This window comes from Pseudophryne corroboree, assembly GCF_028390025.1.
Source record: "Pseudophryne corroboree isolate aPseCor3 chromosome 3 unlocalized genomic scaffold, aPseCor3.hap2 SUPER_3_unloc_6, whole genome shotgun sequence".
In the NCBI taxonomy this organism is placed as follows: Eukaryota; Metazoa; Chordata; class Amphibia; order Anura; family Myobatrachidae; genus Pseudophryne; species Pseudophryne corroboree.
Genome location: NW_026967552.1, coordinates 598,865 through 617,827, shown reverse-complemented (window position 1 = coordinate 617,827; position 18,963 = coordinate 598,865). Strand labels below are relative to the sequence as shown.

Sequence of the window (18,963 nt, the reverse complement as noted above, 5' to 3'; positions counted from 1 at the left end):
TCTTCCACTCAGCATGTAGGACCTGGAGCAGTAATTTCTGCTAATTACTCCTTTACTGCACAGATGGGACTAAACTGTAGAGGGGCCATTGGGCTGAATAAAGAAGCCCTGGTACATGACTTCCGGGGTGGTAGGGGGTGTTTAATACTTAGAGGAGGGGTGGATAATGGAGTGGGCTTAATATTCATAATTTTCTGGTGGGAGGGCAGCTTGCTTGACTGCAGATATCTCAAGTTCCTGAAAATATATTTCTTAGCTTTGAATTGGATAAAAAACTAGAGAGTCCCACCTTTCAGAAGGTTCTGGGAACTTGGGGATCAGAGGTCAGAGCAATCCTCCAATGAATATATAAAACTGTATACCAGGCGTGTGGAGCTGGAGCAGGGACCAGCTGCTGGAAGGCTGATATCTCTGGTTCTGGGCACAGTAGAGACAAGCTGACAGTGTCCAGCAAAAGGGGAGAGTCTCAGATTTTGGATTATACCCTCAAAAAAACTCTATGTCAGACAGAACCTGAGATATCTGGCTGGGAAGAGCAATTAACAGGCTCGGATGGGGACCACTGCTTTCACGTTGAATATCTCCGGTTCCCCAAGGCCGATTTTCAAAAATCTGGTACCCCTGCAAAGAGGGGACCCTCAGCTATCAGCCTAGGGCCCTTATACTCCTGGGGCCATTGGGCAAGAGCCCATTGAGCCCATACGTAAAGACGGCCCTGCCAGTCATGTCCCTGTTTTATTACTATAGATTTAAGTGATGTCACTGTGACACTCCCAGTACCCCTCACGTCTACAGTCATGTCCCTGTTTTATTACTATAGACAAAAGTGATGTCACAATGATGCTCCCAGATCCCCTCACCTCCCCAGTCATGTCCCTGTATTATTACTATAGATATAAGGTCACAATGATGCTCCCAGATCCTCTCACCTCCCCAGTCATGTCCCTGTATTATTACTATAGATATAAGTGATGTCACTGTAGTGCTCCCAGAATCCCTCACCTCCCCAGTCATGTCCCTGAGTTATTACTATAGATATAAGGTCACAGTGATGTTCCCATATCCTATCACCTCCCCATTAATGTCCCTGTATTATTACTATAGATATAAGTGCTGTCACTGTGATGCTCCCAGATCCTCTCACCTCCCCAGTCATGTCCCTGTATTATTACTATAGATATGAGGTCACAGACGTTCCCAGATCCCCTCACCTCCCCAGTAAGCAGGTAGATGATCTCCAGGGTGATTTGTATTATCCTCTCAGTCCTGGGACTACTGTCCTTGTCCATCTTCGGTCAATCAGAGATAATACAGAACGTGTGATGTGTAATAAAGACTCCGTTCCCCACAGCTGGAGTTCCTGGAATAAATATAACACATAAAACATATTGCACATGTAACATAGTAAATGTGGAATAGAGTGGTCATTTAATCTCCTATTTCCCCACAACCATAGAGTCCTGGTCAGTGTCTCCGAGGTTCCTGTGACCCAGCCCCATAAGGCTGTACTGCATAGTGGGCCTGATCTAGAGTGTAGCGCTATTGTGGGTGGAGTCACAATGAGCTGATGTTCAGTACACTGTGAAGGGACAGGGTCTCCTGGAAAGGCGGACGGAGACAGGCAAGGGGAAGGCAGCTGGAGACAGGCAGGGGGAAGGCGGCAGGAGACAGGCAGGGGAAAGGCAGCAGCAGACAGACAGGGGAAAGGTGGCAGGAGAGAGGCAGGGGGAAGGAGGCTGGAGACGGACAGGGGGAAGGAGGCTGGAGACAGACAGGGGGAAGGAGGCTGGAGACAGACAGGGGGAAGGAGGCTGGAGACAGACAGGGGGAAGGAGGCAGGAGACAAGCAGGGGAAAGGTGGCAGGAGACAGTCAAGGGAAAGGCAGCCGGAGACAGACAGGGGAAAGGCAGCCGGAGACAGACAGGGGAAAGGCGGCAGGAGACAGACAGGGGAAAGGCGGCAGGAGACAGGCAGGGGAAAGGCGGCAGGAGACAGGCAGGGGAAAGGCGGCAGGAGACAGACAGGGGAAAGGCGGCAGGAGACAGACAGGGGAGCAGCCGCATGGAGTAACATGAGATGGTGCTCGGACGGGGTCACCAGCAGCAGCCACGAGCGGGGTACAATGCCAGCTACCTGCAGGCTATAACCCGGCCCTCCCATACCAGAGGCTCCTGCCATGCTACACCCGCAGCCCCCTGCCTCCTACCCACACCCTCTGCAGCCTAGGAAGGATGAGCTGCTGGGAGCCCCCTGAGGCGGATGAGCGAGGAAGCCCCTGGAGGAGAAAGTGCCGCTCTCACTGTGCCTGCTTCTAGATGCTGCCCTCCCCTACTTGCTGCATGGGTGCAGATGTTGGCATCGCACAGAGCATGGGGCACAGTAACAGCCCGGCTGCTGGCACGCATACAAAAAAATAGGTTGCCTATAGAATAATAGTAAACGCCAGGCACAGCTGCTGCAGAAACTCTTGTTACATATGTGACGTCAGTCTCTTCTGATACTGGCATTATATAATACAACCCGGCGTCTCTGCAGCAGATGGCCGTCATTATATGTGTGGCGCCCTCCTAGCGGGCATTTCACATCTTACACCATTATAGTGACGTGACTGCTGGGGGGGGGGGGAGGGGGGCGGCAATGAGGGGCTCAGCCTGCAGCTGTCACACTGCCAGTGGTGTAGTAATGCTCTGCAGCTGTCACACTGCCAGTGGTGTAGTAATGCTCTGCAGCTGTCACACTGCCAGTGGTGTAGTAATGCTCTGCAGCTGTCACACTGCCAGTGGTGTAGTAATGCTCTGCAGCTGTCACACTGCCAGTGGTGTAGTAATGCTCTGCAGCTGTCACACTGCCAGTAGTGTAGTAATGCTCTGCCGCTGTCACACTGCCAGTGGTGTAGTAATGCTCTGCAGCTGACATAATAATAATAATAATAAATAATAATAATAATAACAGCAACAACAACAAGACACCACAGGCTGCTTCTCTTGTATAATAATAAATAAGATTTTAAACCTACCGGTAAATCTATTTCTCCTAGTCCGTAGAGGATGCTGGGGACTCCGTAAGGACCATGGGGTAGAGACGGGCTCCGCAGGAGATAGGGCACCTAAAAAGAATGGGTGTGCACTGGCTCCTCCCTCTATGCCCCTCCTCCAGACCTCAGTTAGAGAACTGTGCCCAGAGGAGATGGACACTACAAGGCAGGATTTAGAAATCCAAAGGCAAGATTCATACCAGCCCACACCAATCATACCATGTAACCTGGAACATACATAACCAGTTAACCATATAAACAACAACAGTAATGGTCCAAGACCGATTTCTACTGTAACATAACCCTTATGTAAGCAACAACTATATACAAGTCTTGCAGAGTTTCCGCACTGGGACGGGCGCCCAGCATCCTCTACGGACTAGGAGAAATAGATTTACCGGTAGGTTTAAAATCTTATTTTCTCTTACGTCCTAGAGCAGGGCTGGCCAAACCAGTCCTCAAGAACTACCAACAGTTCACATTTTCCAGACCACCTAGCTAGTGCACAGGTGTAGCCATTACTAATTAAGATGTGCTGCATTCATAACTAATTGACAATTCTACAGGTCTCCAGGAGGCTTGGAAAACATGAACTGTTGGTAGATCACGAGGACCGGTTTGGCCAGCCCTGTCCTAGAGGATGCTGGGTTCTCCGTAAGGACCATGGGGTTTATACCAAAGCATCCAATCGGGCGGGAGAGTGCGTATGACTCTGCAGCACCAACTGAGCAAACGCTAGATCCTCATCAGCCAGGGTATCAAACTTGTAGAATTTAGCAAAAGTGTTTAACCCCCCAACCAAGTCGCCGCTCGGGAAACTTGTAATGCCGAGACGCCTCGGGCAGCCGCCCAAGAAGAGCCCACCTAGTGGAATGGGCCTTAACCGAATTTGGTACCGGCAATCCAGCCGTAGAATGAGCCTGCTGAATCGTAATACAGATCCAGCGAGCAATAGTCTGCTTCGAAGCAGGTGCGCCAATCTTATTGGCAGCATACAGGACAAACAGAGCCTCTGTTTTCCTAATTCTAGCCGTCCTGGCTACATAAATCTTTAAGGCCCTGACTACGTCCAGGGATCCGGAATCTTCCAGGTCACTTGTAGCCACAGGCACCACAATAGGTTGATTCACATGGAATGAAGAAACCACCTTAGGCAAAAATTGCGGACGTGTCCTCAATTCAGCTCGATCCACATGAAAAATCAAGTAGGGGCTTTTGTGTGACAAAGCCGCCAATTCTGACACTCGCCTTGCTGATGCCAAGGCCAACAACATGACCACCTTCCAAGTAAGAAATTTCAACTCAACCTTGTTAAGCGGTTCAAACCAGTGTGATTTTAGGAACTGCAACACCACGTTGAGGTCCCATGGTGCCACTGGAGGCACAAAAGGAGGCTGGATGTGTAGCACTCCCTTCACAAACGTCTGGACTTCTGGAAGAGAAGCCAATTCCTTCTGAAAGAAAATCGAGAGGGCCGAAATCTGTACCTTAACAGAGCCTAATTTCAGGCCCATATCCACTCCTGTCTGTAGGAAGTGGAGAAAACGACCAAGATGAAAATCTTCCGTAGGTGCATTCTTGGTTTCACACCAAGACACATACTTTCGCCAGATACGGTGATAATGCTTAACCGTCACGTCCTTCCTAGCCTTTATTAAAGTAGGGCTGACCTCTTCCGGAATCCCCTTTTTCACTAGGATTCGGCGTTTAACCGCCATGCCGTCAAACGTAACCGTGGTAAGTCTTGAAATAAACAGGGCCCCCGTTGCAACAGGTCTTCCCTCAGAGGAAGAGGCCAGGGATCTCCTGTGAGCATCTCTTGTAGATCTGAGTACCAGGCCCTTCGAGGCCAGTCTGGGACAACGAGTATCGTCTGTACTCTTCTTTGCCTTATGATCCTCAACATTTTTGTGATGAGAGGAAGAGGAGGAAACACGTAGACCAATTTGAACACCCACAGTGTTATCAGAGCGTCTACTGCCACTGCCTGAGGGTCCCAAGACCTGGCACAATACCTCCGAAGCTTTTTGTTGAGGCGTGACGCCATCATGTCTATTTGAGGAGTTCCCCAAAGACGTGTTATGTCTGCAAAGACTTCTTGATGAAGTCCCCACTCTCCTGGATGGAGATCGTGTCTGCTGAGGAAGTCTGCTTCCCAGTTGTACACTCCCGGAATGAAGACAGCCGACAGAGCACTTACATGATTTTCTGCCCAGCGAAGAATTCTGGTGGCTTCCGCCATCGCGACTCTGCTTCTTGTCCCGCCTTGGCGGTTCACATGAGCCACTGCTGTGATATTGTCTGATTGAATCAGAACCGGTAGGTTTCGAAGAAGACTCTCCGCTTGTCGAAGGCCGTTGTAAATAACCCTGAGTTCCAACACATTGATGTGTAGACAGGACTCCTGGTCTGACCAAAGTTCCTGAAAATGTTTTCCCTGTGTGACCGCTCCTCATCCTTGGAGGCTCGCATCCGTGGTAACCAGGATCCAATGCTGAATTCCGAACCTGCGACCCTCCAGCAGGTGAGCACTTTGCAACCACCACAGGAGAGACACTCTGGCCCTTGGGGACAGAGTTATTTTCTGATGTAAGTGCAGATGGGACCCGGACCACTTGTCCAGAAGGTCCCATTGAAAAGTCCTTGCATGGAACCTTCCGAAGGGAATGGCCTCGTAGGCCGCCACCATTTTTCCCAGAACTCGAGTGCATTGGTGAACTGACACCCTTTTTGGTTTTAGCAGGTCTCTGACCTCTATGGGGAGGAAGACCTTCATTTGTTCCATATCCAGTATCATACCTAGGAACGGTAGTCGAGTTGTCGGAATCAACTGTGACTTCGGTAGATTTAGAATCCAACAGTGTTGCTGGAGCACTCTCAGAGAGAGCGCCACACTGCTCAGCAATTTCTCTCTTGATCTCGCTTTTATCAGGAGATCGTCCAAGTATGGGATAATTGTGACTCCATGCTTGCGCAGGACCACCATCATTTCCTCCATTATCTTGGTGAAAATCCTCGGGGCCATGGAAAGTCCGAACGGCAACGTCTGAAATTGGTAATGACAATCCTGTACAGCGAATCTCAGGTATTCCTGATGGGGGGCATATATGGGGACATGAAGGTACGCATCCTTTATGTCCAGAGACACCATAAACTCCCCCTCCTCCATGTTGGCTATTATCGCTCTGAGTGATTCCATTTTGAATTTTAATCTTTTTATGTACAGGTTTAGGGATTTCAGATTCAAAATAGGTCTGACTGAACCGTCCGGTTTCGGGACCACAAATAGGGTTGAGTAGTAACCTCTTCCCTGCTGGTGCAGGGGAACCTTGATTATCACTTGCTGTATACACAGCGTTTGAATTGCAGCTAACACTACATCCCTTTCCGATGTGGAAGCTGGTAGGGCCGATTTGAAAAATCGGCGCGGGGGCACCTCCTCGAATTCCAGTTTGTAACCCTGGGAAACTATTTCCAACACCCAGGGATTCAGGTCTGATCTGACCCAGGTCTGACTGAAAAGTCGAAGATGTGCCCCCACCGGTGCGGACTCCCTCAGGGGAGCCCCAGCGTCATGCTGTGGATTTTGGAGCAGCCGGGGAGGACTTTTGTTCCTGGGCACCTGCCGAAGCAGGTGCTCTTTTGCCTCTGCCCTTACCTCTGGCGAGGAAAGAGGATCCCCAACCTCTTCTGGACTTGTGCGACTGAAAGGACTGCATCTGATAGGGTGTTACTTTCTTTTGCTGTTGGGGAATATATGGTAAAAAATTTGATTGACCTGCCGTAGCTGTGGAAACCAGGTCCGTCAGCCCATCCCCAAACAATACATCTCCCTTATAGGGTAGTACTTCCATATGTTTTTTGGGGTCCGCATCAGCCGTCCATTGGCGAGTCCATAAGGATCTACTCGCCGAGATAGACATGGCATTGGCCCTAGAAGCTAGCAATACAATGTCCCTTTGAGCATCCCTCATAAATAAGACTGCGTCTTTTATATGGGCTAGAGTTAAGAATATAGTATCCTTATCCATCTTATCAAATCGATCTGTCAGCTCATCTGTCCAAGCTGCAATTGCGCTACACACCCATGCCGACGCAATGAGAATAAATACACTTTAAGGTAGTATCTTGCCTGCGATCTGCAGGGTCCTTAAGTGCCGCTGTGTCAGGAGACAGTAGCGCCACTTTCTTGGACAAGCGCGTCAGGGCCTTGTCCACAGTGGGGGGTGATTCCCAAATCTCCCTGTCCTGCTTAGGGAAGGGGTATGCCATATAAATTATTTTGGGGATCTGCGGTCTCTTTTCCGGAGTCTCCCAAGCTTTTCCAAAGAAATCATTTAATTCATGAGATGTGGGAAAGTTAATAATCTGTTTCTTTCCCTTAAACATGTGTACCCTTGTGTCGGGGACCGAGGGTTCATCCTCAATATGCAACACATCCCTTATTGCCACAATCAAACACTGAATGGTTTTAGTCACCCTAGGGTGCAATTTTACTTCGTCATAGTCGACACTGGAATCAGAGGCCGTGTCGGTAGTAGTGTCTTGTGTTAAGGGACGCTTTTGAGACCCCGACGGGCCCTGTGAGTCGGTCCAATATGAAGATTGACCCCCTGATGTCCCCCGTAATTCAGCCTTATCAAGCCTTTTATGTAAAGATGTCACACTTGCATTCAACATATGCCACATGTCCATCCATTCCTGAGTCGGCACAACCGACGGGGACACACCACTCATTTGCTCCGCCTCCTCATTGGAGAAGCCTTCCGCTTCAGACATGTTGACACCACGTACCGACACCCCCCACACACAGGGATAAACCTACAAGTGTACAAAACCCCAACAGGCCCTTAGGAGAGACAGAGAGAGAGTATGCCAGCACACACCCAGCGCTTAATAACACTGTGGAAAAATATGACCAGATAGCACTTTTTTATATATAATATTCCAATTCCCACTCACTGCGTCGCCAATGTGCCCCCCTCCTCTTTTTTCCAGCCTGTGAAGTTCAGCAGGGGAGAGACCAGGGAGCCAGCGTTCAGCATGCAGCTTCTGTGGAGAAAATGGCGCTGGTTAGTGCTGAGGATCAAGCCCCGCCCACCTAACGGCGGGCTTCGGTCCCAGTGCTTTTTTTATTAAAATGGCGGGGGATTCTTGGATTTACTGCCTCCACAGCCTAATCCATTTTAACATGGCCAGAAGTGAGGAATATTGCTGCCCAGGGCGCCCCCCCCCAACGCCCTGCACCCTTCAGTGCTGCTCTGTGTGTGTATAGTGGGAGCAATGGCGCGCAGCTTGCCGCTGCGCACCTTACCTCATGAAGATCTGATGTCTTCTGCCGCCTATGATGTCTTCTGCCTTCTCATACTCACCCGGCTTCCATCTTCTGCATCTGTGAGGAGGACGGCGGCGCGGCTCCGGGACGAACCCCAGGTGAGACCTGTGTTCCAACACCCTCTGGAGCTAATGGTGTCCAGTAGCCTAGAAACAGAGCCCAACCGTAAAGCCAGCTCTGCTACTCTCTCCTCAGTCCCACGATGCAGGGAGCCTGTTGCCAACAGGACTCCCTGAAAATAAAAAACCTAACAAAATTCTTTTAAAACAGAAAACTCTGGAGAGCTCTCTGTAGTGCACCCATTCTCCTCTGGGCACAGAATCTAACTGAGGTCTCGAGGAGGGGCATAGAGGGAGGAGCCAGTGCACACCCATAGTCAAAGTTCTTTTTAGGTGCCCTATCTCCTGCGGAGCCCGTCTATACCCCATGGTCCTTACGGAGTCCCCAGCATCCTCTAGGACGTAAGAAAAATAATAATAATAATAACAGGACACCACAGGTTGCTCACCCTGTATAATAATAACATGAAACCACAGACTGATCCGCTGTATAATAATAATAACAACAACAACAACAACAACAACAACAACAACAACAACAACAACAACAACAACAGGACACTACAGGCTGCTCCACATGTATAATAATAAATAAGATTTTACTCACCGGTAAATCTATTTCTCGTAGTCTGTAGTGGATGCTGGGAACTCCGAAAGGACCATGGGGAATAGCGGCTCCGCAGGAGACTGAGCACAACTAAAGAAAGCTTTAGGTCACCTGGTGTGCACTGGCTCCTCCCACTATGACCCTCCTCCAAGCCTCAGTTAGGACACTGTGCCCGGACGAGCTGACACAAAAAGGAAGGATTTTGAATCCCGGGTAAGACTCATACCAGCCACACCAATCACACCGTATAACTCGTGATACTATACCCAGTTAACAGTATGAAATACAACTGAGCCTCTCAACAGATGGCTCAACAATAACCCTTTAGTTAACAATAACTATGTACAAGTATTGCAGACAATCCGCACTTGGGATGGGCGCCCAGCATCCACTACGGACTACGAGAAATAGATTTACCGGTGAGTAAAATCTTATTTTCTCTGACGTCCTAGTTAAAGCTGGGGACTCCGTAAGGACCATGGGGATTATACCAAAGCTCCCAAACGGGCGGGAGAGTGCGGATGACTCTGCAGCACCGAATGAGAGAACTCCAGGTCCTCCTCAGCCAGGGTATCAATTTTGTAGAATTTAGCAAACGTGTTTGCCCCTGACCAAGTAGCAGCTCGGCAAAGTTGTAAAGCCGAGAACCTCGGGCAGCCGCCCATGATGAGCCCACCTTCCTTGTGGAATGGGCTTTTACTGATTTAGGATGCGGCAGTCCAGCCGCAGAATGCGCCAACTGAATTGTGCTACAATCCAGCGAGCAATAGTCTGCCTAGAAGCAGGAGCACCCAGTTTGTTGGGTGCATACAGGAGAAATAGCGAGTCAGTTTTCCTGACTCTAGCCGTCCTGGAAACATAAATTTTCAAGGCCCTGACTACGTCTAGTAACTTGGAATCCTCCAAGTCCCTAGTAGCCGCAGGCACTACAATAGGTTGGTTCAAGTGAAAAGCTGATACCACCTTAGGGAGAAACTGGGGACGAGTCCTCAATTCTGCCCTATCCATATGGGAAATCAGATAAGGGCTTTTGTATATGACAAAGCCGCCAATTCTAATACACGCCTGGCCGAAGCCAAGGCCAATAACATGACCACTTTTCACGTGAGATATGTTAGATCCACGGTTTTTAGTGGCTCAAACCAATGTGATTTTAAGAAACTCAACAACACGTTGGAGATCCCAAGGTGCCACTGGAGGCACAAACGGGGGCTGAATATGCAGCACTCTTTTAACAATTCTCTGAACTTCAGGTAGTGAAGCTAGTTCTTTCTGGAAGAAAATCGACAGAGCCGAGATCTGTATCTTAATGGAGCCTAATTTTAGGCCCATAGTCACTCCTGCTTGTAGGAAATGTAGAAATCGACCTAGTTGAAATTCCTCTGTTGGGGCCTTTCTGGCCTCACACCAAGCAACATATTTCCGCCATATGCGGTGATAATGTTTTGCAGTTACATCTTTTCTGGCTTTAATCAGCGTAGGAATGACTTCCTCCGGAATGCCCTTTTCCTTTAGGATCCGGCGTTCAACCGCCATGCCGTCAAACGCAGCCGCGGTAAGTCTTGGAACAGACAGGGCCCCTGCTGCAGCAGGTACTGTCTGAGCGGCAGAGGCCATGGGTCCTCTGATAACATTTTTTTGAAGTTCTGGGTACCAAGCTCTTCTTGGCCAATCCGGAATCACGAGTATCGTTCTTACTCCTCGCCTACTTATTATTCTCAGTACCTTTGGTATGAGAGGCAGAGGGGGGAACACATAAACCGACTGGTACACCCACGGTGTCACTAGTACGTCCACAGCTATTGCCTGAGGGTCTCTTGACCTGGCGCAATATTTCTCTAGTTTTTTTGTTTAAGCGGTACGCCATCATGTCCACCTGTGGTCTTTCCCAACGGTTTACCATCAGTTGGAAGACTTCTGGATGAAGTCCCCACTCTCCCGGGTGGAGGTCGTGCCTGCTGAGGAAGTCTGCTTCCCGGTTATCCACTCCCGGAATGAACACTGCTGACAGTGCTAACACGTGATTTTTCACCCATAGGAGAATCCTTGTGGCTTCTGCCATCGCCATCCTGCTTCTTGTGCCGCCCTGTCGGTTTACATGGGCGACTGCCGCGATGTTGTCTGATTGGATCAGTACCGGCTGGTTTTGAAGCAGAGGCCTTGCCTGACTCAGGGCATTGTAAATGGCCCTCAGTTCCAGAATATTTATGTGTAGGGAAGTCTCTTGACTTGACCAAAGTCCTTGGAAGTTTCTTCCCTGTGTGACTGCCCCCCAGCCTCAAAGGCTGGCATCCATGGTCACGAGGACCTAGTCCTGTATGCGGAACCTGCGGCCCTCTTGAAGATGGGCACTCTGCAGCCACTACAGTAGAGATACCCCGGTCCTTGGAGACAGGGTTATCAGTCGATGCATCTGAAGATGCGATCTGGATCACTTGTCCAACGGGTCCCATGAAAAGTTCTTGCATGGAACCTGCCGAATGGGATTGCTTCGTAGGAAGCTACCATTTGTCCCAGGACTCGCGTGCACTGATGCACCGATTCCTGGTTTTGCTTCAGGAGGTCTCTGACTAGAGATGACAGCTCCTTGGCTTTTTACTCCGGGAGAAACACTTTTTTCTGGTCTTCCAGAACCATCCCCAGGAACAGCAGACGTGTCGTAGGAACCAGCTGTTACTTTGGAATGTTTAGACTCCAACCGTACTGTTGTAGCACTTTCCGAGATAGTGCTACCCCGACTAACAACTGCTCCTTGGACCTCGCCTTTATAAGGAGATTGTCCAATTACGGGATAATTAAAACTCCCTTTTTTCGAAGGAGTATCATCATTTTGGCCATTACCTTGGTAAACACCCTCGGTGCCATGTACAGTCCAAACGGCAATGTCTGGACTTGGTAATGGCGATCCTGTACCGCAAATCTGAGGTACTCTTGGTGAGGATGGTAAATGGGGACATGCAGGTAAGCATCCTTGATGTCCAGGGATACCATGTAATCCCCCTCGTCCAGGCTTGCAATAACCGCCCTGAGTGATTCCATCTTGAACTTGAATTTTTTATGTATGTGTTCAAGGATTTTTAATATAAAATGGGTCACACCGAACCATGCGGTTTCGGTACCCCAAACAGTGTGGAATAGTAACCCCGTCCTTGTTGAAGTAGGGGCATCTTGAGTATTACCTGCTGGTAATACAGCTTGTTAATTTGCCTCTAGCACAGCCTCCCTGCCTGAGGGAGTTGTCGGCAAGGCAGATTTGAGGAAACGGCGGGGGGGAGACATCTCGAATTCAAGCTTGTACCCCTGAAATACTACTTGAATGAAACAGGGATACACCTGTGAGCAAGCCCACTGATCGCTGAAATTTTTCGAAGCGGCCCCCCACCGTACCTGGCTACACCTGTGGAGCCCCCGCGTCATGCTGTGGACTCAGAGGAAGCGGGAGAAGAATTTTGATTCTGGGAACTGGCTGACTGGTGCAGCTTTTTCCCTCTTCCCTTGTGTAGAAAGGAAGCGCCTTTGACCCGCTTGCTTTTCTGAAGCCGAAAAGGACTGTACCTGATAATACAGTGCTTTCTTAGTCTGTGAGGAAACCTGAGGTAAAAATATTTCTTCCCAGCTGTTGCTGTGGATACGAGGTCCCAGAGACCATCCCCAAATAATTCCTCACCCTTATAAGGCAGAATCCCTTTTAAAGTCAGCATCACCTGTCCAGTGACAGGGCTCTAATATCCTCCTGGCAGAATGGACATTACCTTCATTTTGGATGCCAGCCGGCAAATATCCTTCTGTGCATCCCTCATATATAAGACTACGTCTTTAATATGTTCTCATTTTAGCAAACTAGTATTTTACAGGGTCACCGACCACGCTGCAGCAGCACGATCTGCAGGTTTAAGTCTAGTACCTGAGTGTAAATACAGACTTCAGAATAGCCTCCTGCTTTTTATCAACAGGTACCTTCAAAGTGGCCGTATCCTAAGACGGCAGTGTCACCTTTTTTGACAACCGTGTGAACGCATTATCCACCCTAGGGGATATCTCCCAGCGTAACTTATCCTCTGGCGGGAAAGGGTACGCCATCAGTAACTTTTTAGAAATTACCAGTTTCTTATCGGGGGAACCCACGCTTTTCACACACTTCATTCATTCATCTGATGGGGGAACAAAACACTGCCTGCTTTTTCTCCCCAAACATAAAACCCATTTTTAGGGGTACTTGGGTTAATGTCAGAAATGTGTAACACATTTTTTATTGCCGGGATCAAATCACGGATGTTCCTAGTGGATTGTGTATATGTCTCAACCTTGTCGACACTGGAGTCAGACTCCGTGTCGACATCTGTGTCTGCCATCTGAGGGAGCGGGCGTTTTTGAGCCCCTGATGGCCTTTGAGATGCCTGGGCAGGCGCGGGCTGAGAAGCCGGCTGTCCCACAGCTGTTATGTCAACCAGCCTTTTATTGTCGGTTCCTACCGTCCACCTATACATCCCCCGGGGGCGACATCACATTTATCGGCATCTGCTCCGTCACCACATAAAACTCCTCATCAAACATGTCGACACAGCCGTACCGACACACAGCACACACACAGGGAATGCTCTGACAGAGGACAGGACCCCACAAAGCCCTTTGGGGAGACAGAGAGAGAGTATGCCAGCACACACCAGAGCGCTATATAATGTGGGGATTAACACTATAACTGAGTGAATTTTCCCAATAGCTGCTTGTATATACAATATTGCGCCTAAATTTAGTGCCCCCCCCTCTCTTTTTAACCCTTTGAGCCTGAAAACTACAGGGGAGAGCCTGGGGAGCTGTCTTCCAGCTGCACTGTGAAGAGAAAATGGCGCCAGTGTGTCTGAGGGAGATAGCTCGACCCCTTTTTCGCGGACTTTTCTCCCGTTTTTTTATGGATTCTGGCAGGGGTATTTACCACATATATAGCCTCTGGGGCTATATATTGTGGTATTTTTGCCAGCCAAGGTGTTTTTATTGCTGCTCAGGGTGCCTCCCCAGCGCCCTGCACCCTCAGTGACCGGAGTGTGAAGTGTGTATGAGGAGCAATGGCGCACAGCTGCAGTGCTGTGCGCTACCTTGGTGAAGACCGAAGTCTTCTGCCGCCGATTTTCCGGACCTCTTCTTGCTTCTGGCTCTGTAAGGGGGACGGCGGCGCGGCTCCGGGACCGAACACCAAGGACGGGCCTGCGGTCGATCCCTCTGGAGCTAATGGTGTCCAGTAGCCTAAGAAGCCCAAGCTAGCTGCAAGCAGGTAGGTTCGCTTCTTCTCCCCTTAGTCCCTCGATGCAGTGAGCCTGTTGCCAGCAGGTCTCACTGAAAATAAAAAACCTAATCTAAAACTTTCACCAAGAAGCTCAGGAGAGCCCCTAGTGTGCACCCTTCTCGGCCGGGCACAAAATCTAACTGAGGCTTGGAGGAGGGTCATAGTGGGAGGAGCCAGTGCACACCAGGTGACCTAAAGCTTTCTTTAGTTGTGCCCAGTCTCCTGTGGAGCCGCTATTCCCCATGGTCCTTTCGGAGTTCCCAGCATCCACTAGGACGTCAGAGAAATAATAATAATAATAATAACAACAGGACACCACAGGCTGCTCCCACTGTATATTAATAACAACAAGACACCACAGGCTGCTCCCCCGTATAATAATAATAACAGGACACCACAGGCTGCTCCCCCTGTATAGTAATAAGAACAAGACACTACAGGCTGCTCCCCCTGTATAGTAAGACGCCCTTACCTGATCTCCACGGACACTGGGAGGCTGCAGCAGTAGATGAAAACTCACTTCCTGTATGTGGAACGCACAGTCCGGAAGTAAGGTGGAACGCACAGTCCGGAAGTAAATAGTTATTGGCACAAGCTGATTCCTAGTGACTGGTTCCTCCCCTTCTACACCCCGCCTCTGTTATTATTATTACATGTCCTCAGTGTAGGAGGCCGGCGGCCATTTTCTTGTAGACCAGTCCGGCAGCAGCAGTAGGTTCCCAGGCCGAGTAGTGACGTCAGGAACGGCGGCCATTTTCCCTTGGTCTGAGCTCCGCCTTCCTTCTAACATTCCCACAAGGCAGCAGGAGCAGACAGCAGCCATTGCTGTGTCTGGCAGCAGGTAATGATATTATTATTATTATTCTATAGGCTGAGCAGCTCTGGTGTCAGGTTCTGTACTACAGGGGGAGCAGCCTCTGGTGCCTTGTTATAGTGCAGCTGGAGCAGCCTCTGGTGCTGCATTATCCCTGTACAGGTGGCTGACACTCTAGTGTCCTATTACTGTAATACAGGGGGCGCAGACCCCGCCGTTACCGTAATACAGGTGGAGCAGACCCCGCCATTACCGTAATACAGGTGGAGCAGACCCCGCCATTACCGTAATACAGGTGGTGCAGACCCCGCCGTTACCGTAATACAGGTGGCGCGGACCCCGCCATTACCGTAATACAGGTGGTGCAGACCCCGCCGTTATCGTAATACAGGTGGCGCAGACCCCGCCGTTACCGTAATACAGGGGATGCAGACCCCGTTGTTACCGTAATACAGGTGGCGCAGACCCCACCGTTACTGTAATACAGGTGGCGCAGACCCCGCCGTTGCTGTAATTCTATAAACGGGACATTACAGGTGTTGTGTCCTGTGGCATTGTACTATACAGGTGGAGCGGCATATGTTGTATTAATATTCAGAGGAGCTGTATTAAAATACAGGGGAGTGGCATGTGTTGTCCTACTGTACAGGGGGAGCGAACTGGGGCATCCTCCTATACAGGGGTAGTGGATTATGACATCCTACTATACAGGGGGAGCAGCCTGTGTTGCCCTTTTATACAGGGGAAGTGGCCTGTGGTGTCTTGTTACTTTTATTATATAGGGTGAGCGACATGTATTGTCTTTCTATACAGGAGTGGCCTGTGTTGTCATAATACAGGGGTAGCATCCTGTACTGTCATAGTATACAGGGGGAGTGGCCTGTGTTGTCATAATATACAAGTGGAGGAACATGTGGTGTCTTCTTACTTTTATTATATAGGGTGAGCGACATGTATTGTCTTTCTATACAGAAGGAGAGGCCTGTGTTGTCATAATATACAGGGGTAGCTTCCTGTGCTGTCATAGTATGCAGGGGGAGCGGCCTGTGTTGTCATATTACAGGGGTAGCATCCTGTACTGTCATAGTATACAGGGGGAGCGGCCTGTGTTGTCATAATATACAAGTGGAGGGACCTGTGGTGTCTTGTTACTATTATTATATAGGGTGAGCGGAATGTATTTTCTTTCTATACAGAAGGCGTGGCCTGTGTTGTCATAATATACAGGGTCAGTGGCCTGTGTTGTCATAATATACAGGGGTAGCTTCCTGTGCTGTCATAGTATACAGGGGGAACGGCATGTTTTGTCATAATATACAGGGGTAGCTTCCTGTACTGTGATAGTATACAGGGGGAGCTGCATGTGTTGTCATAATATACAGGGGTATCTTTCTGTGCTGTCATAGTATACAGGAGGAGCGGCCTGTGTTGTATTTATTATTTATTAGCAGTTTCTTATATAGCGCAGCATATTCTGTTGCGCGTTACAATTAGAACAGCAGTAATAGAACGAAACAGGGTCAAAACAGACAGACATAGAGGTAGGAAGGTCCTGCTCGCAAGCTTACAATCTATGAGAAAATAGGCATTGATACACAAGGATAGATGCTACCTGTTGCATAATGGTCCACTAGATTGCTAGGTTCTTAATGGGTTGTATGATATAATCACCCAGCGATGAAATGAGGTATAGATTGAGAACAGCAGAGGACCCAAGACCGAGTCTTGCGGTACTCCAACTGGTAGAGGTAGAGAAGAAGAGGTAGAATCAGAGAAGTGAACACTGAAAGAGCGATTAGATAGGTAAGATGAGAACCAGGAGAGGGCCGTGTCCTGAAGACCTAGAGATTGTTAGGCGCCGGGGTCCGCTCGTCTAGTGTTCATTCTAGCACCCTGCACCTTTCAAAATCCGTGCAGTTCCTCTTTCCTGCCAGGGGTGTCACTCTCTGCTGTGGTGCTTCTCAGCACACACTGATCTGTTACTCAGTGCTGTGATACAGACCTGTGTGTGCTGAGAAACACCAGAGCAGAGAGCGACACCCCAGGCAGCAAAGAGGAACTGCACAGGATTTGAAAGGTGCAGGGTGCTAGAATGAACACTATCGTCGGTGCGGCCCGGCGCCTAGCAACCAGGGACGCCGTACGCGGACAGCCGCCGGCTCCCTGGCAACGCTGGACGCCGGGCGCACTGAGCCGCACGGACCCTAGCAACGGGGACGCCACTGACGGACCGCGTTCCCCGTTGCTGGGTCCAGGGTTTAATGAACCTACACCTGTTTCCTGGCCGTGCAGCAAGGCAGCTGCACGGCATGTAGGTAATTAGCCCTGTCAGCACCTGATTGGAGGACTCCTCTTCATATGCACTCTCAGGACTTCTCACAGACGCCGGTAATAGCTTCCTGCATGCTGTCTCTGTTTGCTGAGAGTCTGTTTCCAGTCTTGCTGTATCCGGTCATCCCAGTATTCGGAAGTCCTGAACTCGGAAGTTGTCATCTTATTCCTGGAGTCCTGACTAATCACTGTATAACATCCAGTGGTGTTCGTGAGTCGCGGCTTTGCCGTGTGTTGCGGCTTGACCGCTTTATTATTAATTATTTGTGTTTTGGAGCATTTCGCGGAGGGTTCCGCTTCCACAGGTCCACTCTGGTATCCAGCGATGCTGGGTAGGAGTATTGGACAAGTGGATTTTGGTTGTCCTTTTCCCTGGCGGGTTTCCGCACATACTTCAGGTTTTGTTAGTTAGCTTGTTGCCCCTGGCCTGTTGTCAGTCAGAGGTCCTCTTGTTATCATCCTGCCTCGGATTTCCCTTTGTCTCTCACTAAGACCGGGTGGCACCGGAGTTGGGCAGACATAATCCGCCCTTCAAACGTGGCTGCCAGGGGCTCAAGAAACCATAGTCTCGCAGGGGATTTCCGATAGCACGGGTGAGACAATAGAGTTAGGGCGCCAGGGGCAACTAGTCTTTCCTGCTCCCGTTACATGCATTCCATTCCAGCGCTCTGGTCCTTGTCATAAGATCTCCTCTGGTCAGGAGTGCTGGAATCATAACATTATTACCGGCCATACCAAAACTTAAAATTAAACGGAGTTTAATTTTTTCTTATTCAGTTTTTCTCTAACGTCCTAGTGGATGCTGGGACTCCGTCAGGACCATGGGGAATAGCGGGCTCCGCAGGAGACAGGGCACATCTAAATAAAGCTTTTAGGATCACATGGTGCGTACTGGCTCCTCCCCCTATGACCCTCCTCCAAGCCCCAGTTAGGTTTTTGTGCCCGTCCGAGAAGGGTGCAATCTAGGTGGCTCTCCTAAAGAGCTGCTTAGACAAAGTTTTTTTAGGTTTAAATCTCAGTGAGTACTGCTGGCAACAGGATCACTGCATCGAGGGACTTAGGGGAGAGATTTCCAACTCACCTGCGTGCAGGATGGATTGGAGTCTTAGGCTACTGGACACTTAGCTCCAGAGGGAGTCGGAACACAGGTCATCCTGGGGTTCGTCCCGGAGCCGCGCCGCCGACCCCCCTTACAGATGCTGAAGATCGGAGGTCCGGAAGCAGGCGGCAGAAGACTCCTCAGTCTTCATGAAGGTAGCGCACAGCACTGCAGCTGTGCGCCATTGTTGCTACACTTCTCACTGATCAGTCACGGAGGGTGCAGGGCGCTGCTGGGGGCGCCCTGGGCAGCAATATTAAATACCTTTAGTGGCGAAAAATACATCACATATAGCCATTAAGGCTATATGTATGTATTTAACCCAGGCCAGTTTTCTTAAAACCCGGGAGAAAAGCCCGCCGAAAAGGGGGCGGAGCTTATTCTCCTCAGCACTCAGCGCCA

At 49.7% G+C, this 18,963-nt stretch overlaps 1 protein-coding gene across 3 annotated transcripts in view; it reads right to left on the bottom strand.

Annotated features, from left to right (window-relative positions):
- LOC134984531 (retinitis pigmentosa 1-like 1 protein) overlaps positions 1–18,963 on the bottom strand; it is a 197,596-nt gene that overhangs the window by 17,472 nt on the left and 161,161 nt on the right. For 2 of the 3 annotated variants that reach the window (XM_063950095.1, XM_063950096.1), the window contains exon 1: positions 1,212–1,720. The exons of the other annotated variant lie outside the window; for it this stretch is intronic. In XM_063950095.1, coding sequence (XP_063806165.1) covers positions 1,212–1,289 — 78 coding nt within the window. In that variant the 5' untranslated portion in view covers positions 1,290–1,720. Of the gene's footprint in view, positions 1–1,211; positions 1,721–18,963 lie in introns of those variants that run through there. 3 annotated transcript variants of the gene reach the window in all.